Raw genomic sequence first — 8,611 nt, forward strand, 5'->3', positions numbered from 1 at the left:
TATTAATTTACATTTTTAAATGCAAGTCGGTTTTATAATACAACGTTTCGAAAAATCGACTAATTTCAAAATAGTGTTGCTTATGTCAAATTTCGAATGTAACCTAAAACACGTTTTTATAAACATCAGAGTAATAAAAAAAACAATCTACTATTTTTAGCTTTAAATATAGTATGATTAGTTATTATTACAATAATTAGTAGCGGCATTAACTATAATTTTTTTATCTAATAATGATTAACTTATATTTAACAAATGGAGAAATACTTTTATACGATGTGGACGATTGGGCAGTTTTGAGAAAAAATTATAGAATTATAGGAGAAATAGTAGGAGATTCTTTACATACACCATCTCTACCAGTTAAAATTCTCCCAGAAGAAGCTTGCTTACTCTTGTCTAAGAATATTGTTAATGTACTAGAAGCTTCTGAAGAAATAATCAAAACTGAAAACGATCAAAATCGATTAGACGAGTATGAAACAACATTATTATCAGCTCAAATAGTTGAATATCAAGAAACCCGAAAAGTCCAAATCGAAAAAATAGTTGATAGAATTATGGCTAAACCAAATGAAAACCGAAGTAGGGAAGAAATTATAGAAGATCAACTAAAAAGAACACCTTCAGTAACAAAAGAAAATATGATTTGGCCCGTTCATTTGTGTACATCTAATACAACAAATAAAAAAACAGTTACAATAAGCGATATTTTAAAAATTACAAGTAAATTAAAAAGTGAAGTTTATTCAGATTTGTGGGAAAGGGGTTATTATATTACACAAGGACATAAGTTTGGTGGAGATTTTCTAGTGTATAATGGAGAACCTATTTGCCATCACGCAGTTTTTATAATTAAATGTGTCGAATGTGAGGAAAATATTTCTCCATTAGAAGTAATCGCATTCGGTAGGTTAGGAACTTCAGTGAAAAAAAGAGCTGTATTAGCGTCACTAACAGATTCCAAAGTGTCTTATATTACAATTAACTGGATCGATTCATAATACAATATATTATTTAATTCTTAAGGGTAAGTTAGTACTTAATATAATTATTTATTAATCATTAAAGCTTATTTCTTAAAGTATGTATATCATCTAATGAATCCAGCATGTGGAGGTGTCTAATATAAAATTACAATGTATGAATATTATATTTTCCAAAATGGTAGCAAATTTGGTCTAAAACATGCTCAAAACTGATCTAGATATGAAAATTTATCAAAAAACTTATGTAAAGAAAAATGTATCAAAAAATCTTCAATATTTGATTTAATTGGTAATTTATCTAGAGTATTGAGATTCCTGCTATAAAATTCTAATGCACATGTTATATTTTCCATTGTAGTTGCAAATTTGGATCAAAATATGCACAAAATTCTTTGGTATAGAGGAAAATATATCAAAAAATTTTCAATATTTGATTTGAGCGGTAATTTATTTGGTATTTGGAGGTGCCTATTTTGAAATTCCAATGTATGAACATTATTATCCATAGTAGAAGCAAATTTGATCTAAAACATGCTCAAAACTGATCTAGTTATGAAAATTTCTCAAAAAAATCTTCAACGTTTGATTTGATTGGTAATTTATCTAACATTTGAAGGTTCCTGCTACCAAATTCCAATATAAATGTTATTTTTTATCATAGTTACAAATTTGGGTCAAAAGATTCCCAAAACTCTTGTATAAATGAAAACGTATTTAAAAAATTAATAGTATTTGATTTAATGATCAATGACATTAAAAACCATATTTCAACAAATTATGTACAGTAAATACAAAAAGAGATAAAGAAGATTCTTCATTTACAATTTGTTTATTAGATAATACTTGTTCTTGTACTTCCATATTAGCATAATATAAAATTAGAAATGAAAATATTATTAGTATAGTGCCTTAGGACGTGACATTAATAAACAATGCACTTACCTTGAACAGTTTATTACTGAATAAATATATACTGCACAATTAGAAAGTTTATTTTACTTAGTATTATGTGAAGATGTTGAAGTAGTAAATCCAGTTTCTCCCAACATGGCATCTGAAGATAATCGGTTAGTAGTAAACTTATTTTCTTAAAGTTACACCAGATAAGTCATAAACTATAAACAAGGGTTTCAAAATCTTCATTTTTACATGAAAAATTCTGTACAGCTGGAACTTTATAAATTGTGTTAAAGTTGGAGCTATATCTATAAAGGAATGATGCTATTTGTGACTATAAAATTGTGAAATTTTTTGGGAAACAGATTTAGAAAAAATGTTCTTTTGTAAACAATACCAAACAAGTCAATTGACGAATCTTTTATTATTTTTCAGTCAAAACAAAAACATTTACTCATAATAATTATAATCTTGTTTAATACAATATTCGACATGTTATCAATAAGAAATGAGGACAATAAATCAAATATAGATTATTCCGACTACAGTAGGTACATACTTAGCATTAAATGTCTAGCTAACATTGAGTAGTTGGCGGCCGCAGTGAACATTCTAATTATTTGTCATTATGGAGCAGTAAGTTATTGTTTTTAATAATTATTGTATACATGTTTTATCTAAATTTTTAGTTAAACGTTAATGCTTTCAATATTATTAATATTTCAATATCTACCACATTAGCAGGATGTTGTAAATTAACTTTTATTATGAAATAAATATTATAAATTGATTTCCAATAATGCTAAAAATAAACTAAGTGAGCAAAAAATTTACTAGTAGATGGAATATTTTAGATTGGGATCTTTGAATAATATTTATATTAGATTTGTAAGTGCACCCCACATCTCAATTTCATATAGGCTTGATGACAGATTTGTAGATAAGGACTTTGGATTCTCTCCCTTTTGACCAATGTAGTTATCATCCAAGAAAAATCGGGCCCTCACTGAGCTTAGAGAAACTCGAGGAATGGTTGGACAGTCAGATGAAGACTTAAGGCAATTAACCTTGAGCGAAAAAAGGCACCTACTGGCCCCAAATCAATCTCACCCTATCTACTATTTGCCAGAAAACACATTAATTGCACTGACGAACAATGGGGCTCCGTTGTCTTCTCAGACGAAAGCAGAGTGTGTTTGCATGGTAGGGATAGAAGAGAACGATTGTAAGAAGTGTAAGAAATATTCGCGATGTGTTGCATAAAAGAAAAAGTGGCTTTTAGAGGAGGTAGAGCAAAAACCGAGTTGGTTTATATTGAAACTGGCGGTGGGGGATCACTTCGTCCCCTACGTCAGTTTCCTAATGCCCGTCCATATACCTGCAGGTTCTGAACGGCAGTATTTACAAGATGTCGCAATTGTCGCTGTAGATTGTACAGTAATTGTACGTAATAGCTTTAAGATGCTAAAATCAGAAAGAGAATAAAAGGTGCAGATATTTTACTACAGACTTACTTGGTTCAATTTGTTTGTTAATGAGTGTAATTACTTTGAAAGTATATCCGGTAGACATTTTATTAGCACTTTAATGGAAAAATATCTCTGCTATTAAAGATACTTTGTTCTAAGAATTTTTTCCAATACTAGAAATAACGTACACGTAATCAATTTTTAAAATTTTCTTCATTATCTTTATTTTCTTTTTATAATAAACATTTAAAATTAATTTAAATCATGGTGATTTATTTTAATGATCTTTTTAGTATGTGTTTTAAATTATAAAAAATATAATTTCGTGACTTTGAATCACTTGAAGTGAGGAAAAAATATCTAATTTTGCTTGGAATTGAACGAAATTTTATAAGGGAAATTTTTACAATATTAAATTTCATCAATAACATTTATTTAACTGGTTTTTTTCTCATATCAGCTGAACGTACAAAAAGTTGGGTTAGAAAACACTATTTGTAGTTTTCTTCATTTTCCTACAAAATGTAGTACAAAAACCTAATTTCTTCATATTTTTATCTTTTTTTTTATAACATATGCCAAAAATATGTTGAGTAATGTTGTTGGAAGTATAAAATATTAATTCCGATAAAATATATCGTGAATTTCATTAACGATTAAGATAGTGAATGGAAATATTTTTTCAAGTTGAAACTTTTTTTAATATCCACATATACCACATTAAAATGTTTATTTAAAAATAAATGATAGATGGATGTATAAATTCGAAAAAATATAAACAATAAATATTCAATCGAGTTAATCACAGGAAACAATAAATCATTTTTAATAGAGCAGATAATTTTATAACTATAATGATAAACATACCAATCAAAATACCGACAAAGCGAAAAAAAATTTTAATATAAAACACGAAATAAAAATTGAATGAAAAATCACTAAACAAAATCTCAAGTTCAAATGTTGGCAGTTGTGTTAACTAATCAGTGTTGTAACATTTATTGTTCTCAAAATCTTTTAAAATTAGTTTCTTATTTCCTATTGGTTGACTTGACTGTAACCACATTATCAATTTACAACCATGAAGGGGAAACTTATGAATGAAAAAAAAAACAAAACTAGCCCAAGCGTTTTTTTATTTATATCACTTATTGCTTATTGCTTTTAATTTTTTATTAGCACATGGTTTTCTTAGATATATAATCCCTTATCCTTGTCACCCCGTGTCTATTTAGATACTTCCAAATAAAGTCCTTGTATTAGAAAGTATGACACGAGTGGTCATTCACGCGATTGGTTGGCCTCAAGCTAAGAAATTAATGACGGATTCAATAAGAGAAGCGCGCGAAACAGTGGTCTGTTCAAATGATGATGTTATTTAATATTGGGACATATATTCAAATTATATACAAGTTTTATGAAGGATATTACAATTATAGACATAAATTAAATTATAAGAAGGTACGAGTCAAATGAGAATATTTTTGCACGCGGTCGCCATTAATTTCTTGAAAGGAGAGAATAAAAAAGGACAGAGAGTTCTTTCTCTTACAAATTGGCATTTTAGCTCCTGTCCAAACTTTCCACTACCAGGACTTTACTCTCAAAAAGTTAAACCCAACGACCATCGATGCTTATTTAATTAAATGAGAGTATAACTGATGTTAACATTCATTACAGAGTCTCAAATAGTGTAAAGCCAACTTATAGCTCTTTAAGAAGAAGTCTTCCTCAAATTATAGCTGTGTGTATAAAGAATTGCCTCTTATTCGTCCACGGGATGAGTTTGGGGTTTCCAACTATTTTAATTCCAGGTGTTTCTGGACGTGATCTATCAGAACGCGTTTTATTGAACGAAGAAGAAATATCGTGGATAAGTGCGTACTGTTCTTTCCGAATCCAAAATTCTATTATAAATGAAAAGATTATCCATATTTTTCAGGTTCTTTGAATCTAATTTGCATTCCTTTGGGATGTCTGGTGTCGGGGTCAGTTACTCAAGCCGTTGGTAGAAAACGAGCGATGCAGTTTATCAATATTCCTTTCATTACAGCATGGATTATTTTAACTTTTTCTACCACCGTATGGCAGATATTTTTAGCTCTTTGTATATTAGGATTTAGTGGAGGTTTAATGGAAGCTCCGGTAAGTGGAAATAATTTTGATTCTAGTCTTTATTTTCATTTAAAAACTTTATATTGGTTAAAATTAATCACTATACTGTTTTATTATCAACCAAGCCTTTTTATATATTTATATTATAAGATAACGTTTGTTTTTTCAATGAATGCATTATCAACTTGTCACAAACACATACTCACTTTTTTGTACATTGAGGAAGTTTTTGGATATTTTTGTAGATCATCGCAGCTTAATAAACTGATAATTTTTTGAGCTCGATTTTTTTCAAGTCTCGAAGACTTTTGTTTAATTTGTCAATTTAGTAACACTAACACAAAATTAATGTTGTAATATCAATAATAATTACTATTTTCTTAACATTCAGTAATAAAAAATAATAAATTCAAAAGCAGGAATCTTTCAAACGTTTAATTATTTATCAAGTTATGTTTTGACTGATGACATATGTCAGTTGTGTCTATAAGTACGTTAACGTGTATATAAGATAGAAAAGTTTATAATCTATATACGAAACATCACTTTATTTTTCTATAATGTCGCATAATTACTGTTTTTATATAGTAATCATTTTATATAGAGGAGATATTCCATATTTTTGTTCTTGATAAATCGAGTTGATAGAGAATAAGTTTTAAATAACAGCTAATAATTAACATTTCGACCTATATGTCATTTTGGGATGATGTCATAACTAGCCGCTATATTGTCTTGGGTGGAAAATATTTACATTAAAATTATGGTTATACTGGTGTTTTTTTTTCGTTTTTTTGCCAAAGATATTAATTTCAATAAAAAAAGCGCTAGAAACAATCAATTCTCTATGAACAAATGAAATGAATTTTTTGTTTGTTCACCACGACAATATGGCCGACTTCTCAAAGCACGTTACTAGAAACGACTTATTTCGGTGTTTGTCAAAATATTATGATAGTTCGAAACGTCAATTTTTTTTAAACAAATTTTCTATCAAAAGAGACCTAAAATCAAGACGATTTATTAACAAAAGTATATAAAAAAAGTCTAGAAAGTTGAAGAAATTGCAAATATTTTTTTCTATTTTATTCATATACAGTGAATGTTAAAGTTATATCACAGATGTTTTACATCGATGCCACGTTGTAATTTTTTTCCAATTTTGGTATGAAATTGAGTTAATCTTTTTGTAGGTATTGACTTACGTGGCTGAAATAACCCAGCCACATTTACGAGGCATCCTATCCTCCACCAGTACAATGTCAGTAACATTAGGAATGTTGAGTCAATTTATACTAGGAACATGTACTAGTTGGCGTACCGTGACGCTAATCAATTGCATAGTACCGATTTTATCTTTTATTTCACTAACTTTCGTACCGGAAACTCCGGTATGGCTTTTGTCTAAAAACAGATCAGAAGAAGCGAAAAGAAGTATCGTTTGGTTGAGAGGGTGGACCTCCGTAGACGACATCCAAGACGAATTCCAAGAACTCAGTAAACAAATCCATTTGAATCAAGATAATGTGAACAGCAGAATCGAAAAATTGAGTGTATTTACGAAAAGGATTTTCCTATATCCTTGTCTACTTATTTCTTTCGTTTTCGTGTTGAATACTTTCAACGGTTACGGTCCTTTTCAAGTTTACGCTATCAAAATTTTCGACGCGATGCAAGTTTCTTTGGATTCTTATCGTTCGACGATTATTGTCGGTGCTATGCAACTTGTCGGTGCCGTGGTTTGTGTTACGTCTATCAGTTTCCTTGGGAAACGGAAACTCAATTTTTTCTCTTTGTTTTTATCGGGAATTTGTTGTTTTTCCGTCGCCACTTACGCTTATTTTAATAATATCAATTATTTCGATGAAACCAACACTTCGGAAGTTAATCCCTATAATTGGATACCGACTCTATTTCTCATATTATTCGGTTTTTTTTCTTATCTAGGAATAAGAGTTTTGCCTTTTATTCTTATCGGGGAAATATTCGCGGTGGAAATTCGAGCGTTTTCCTCCGGATTTTCCGCTGGTTTGGGATACGTTGTTGGATTCGTAGCCAATAAAACTTTTTTAACCATGGTTGGTACGTTCGGTTTACCGGCTGTTTTTTGGTTTTATTCTGCAGTAGGGATTTTGGGTACGTTGGGATTGTATTTCGCACTTCCGGAAACCGAAGGGAAAAGTTTGTATGAAATTAGCGAACATTTCGCCGGTAGATCTCGACTTAGGAATAGCGTTAGAAGGAAAAGTGAAAAATCTTCACGAATCGAAGATGGAATTCATAATATAGCTTTTGAAACGGACGATAAAGTCGAAAGTAGGTTATGAGGAAAGTTTTTTTTTTAAATTTGATGTAAATAACCGTCGAATTGTGTAAATACATTTTTTTAATGTTCCTTTACTTATTTCTCTCCCTATATCTCTTTTTTTCATTTTATTCAACCATGGGACACTTATAAAGGTCTTAAGTTGATCCCCGAAAAAGTGAATTAAATCACCCCTCTATTATGGATAATTTTATGTAAAAATTTATTTATTTTCTTAATAAATGTTTTTTAAAAATAATTTGTGCTATTATTTATTCCTATATATTATTAACACTGAATTAAGTACATCCCAATAAATTTCTTTATCTTACGAAACGTCGGTCCGGCCCTGTTCTTTATTAATAGTCCGGTCGCTAGAGAACAAAAAACACTCTGGAGCTGAAATCGCGAGGAATAAAGCTGGAATTCTGCCCAGTTGTAATAATTGACACCCCAAAATAGAAAATGGAAGTACTATCCTGAGTGTTGACCCTATATATTACCCCCAAGTGGTAAAAATTCACGTAACATTATTATTTATATGCGTAGAAATGCAGTAATTCGATGAAGACTTTTCCAATTTTGCATTAAATGTTAGAAAATCGTTGTTACGATGATTTACCCCTGATTAAAGGGAGAAAACCGCCCTAAAATACTTGAAAACTAGTAGAAAAACTGATTATCAGCATTGAACTGCAAAGAAAGTAAGTCAAGTGAATCCAAAGAGATAACTATCCATTAGGATACGTACTAGTCAGTCCGGCTCTGCTCTCTTATTAATAGTCCGGTCGATAGAGACCAAAAAACACTCTGGAGCTGAAAACGCGAGAAATAAA

General features: G+C 29.9%; 2 protein-coding genes across 3 annotated transcripts; both read left to right on the plus strand.

Annotated features, from left to right (window-relative positions):
• Positions 1 to 88: 88 nt before the first annotated feature.
• On the plus strand, positions 89 to 1,977 carry LOC130449533 (tRNA-splicing endonuclease subunit Sen34). The gene has a single exon (XM_056787452.1). It carries the CDS (start codon positions 234 to 236, stop codon positions 1,002 to 1,004), a length of 771 nt encoding a protein of 256 aa, XP_056643430.1. The 5' UTR covers positions 89 to 233; the 3' UTR covers positions 1,005 to 1,977.
• Positions 1,972 to 8,034, plus strand: LOC130449410 (facilitated trehalose transporter Tret1-like). 2 transcript variants are annotated; one of them, XM_056787252.1, is made up of 4 exons: positions 1,972 to 2,056; positions 5,036 to 5,232; positions 5,298 to 5,500; positions 6,664 to 8,034. In XM_056787252.1, the coding sequence occupies exons 1-4, from the start codon at positions 2,037 to 2,039 to the stop codon at positions 7,795 to 7,797; spliced, it is 1,554 nt and encodes a 517-aa protein (XP_056643230.1). In that variant the 5' UTR covers positions 1,972 to 2,036; the 3' UTR covers positions 7,798 to 8,034. The 2 variants fall into 2 exon arrangements, with proteins under 2 accessions (XP_056643230.1, XP_056643311.1); XM_056787333.1 differs by lacking the exon at positions 1,972 to 2,056 and adding an exon at positions 2,087 to 2,522.
• The last annotated feature ends 577 nt before the right edge of the window (positions 8,035 to 8,611 follow it).

Source organism: Diorhabda sublineata, chromosome 1 (assembly GCF_026230105.1).
Source record: "Diorhabda sublineata isolate icDioSubl1.1 chromosome 1, icDioSubl1.1, whole genome shotgun sequence".
NCBI lineage: Eukaryota > Metazoa > Arthropoda > Insecta > Coleoptera > Chrysomelidae > Diorhabda > Diorhabda sublineata.

Excerpts from the sequence above, each read along its gene's own strand:
- LOC130449410 (XM_056787252.1), top strand. The coding sequence starts at position 2,037 with ATGGCATCTGAAGATAATCG. Across the intron at positions 2,057-5,035 it reads ATGGCATCTGAAGATAATCG|AGTCTCAAATAGTGTAAAGC; the intron begins GTTAGTAGTAAA and ends CATTCATTACAG. Across the intron at positions 5,501-6,663 it reads GAGGTTTAATGGAAGCTCCG|GTATTGACTTACGTGGCTGA; the intron begins GTAAGTGGAAAT and ends ATCTTTTTGTAG.
- LOC130449533 (XM_056787452.1), top strand. The coding sequence starts at position 234 with ATGATTAACTTATATTTAACAAATGGAGAAATACTTTTATACGATGTG.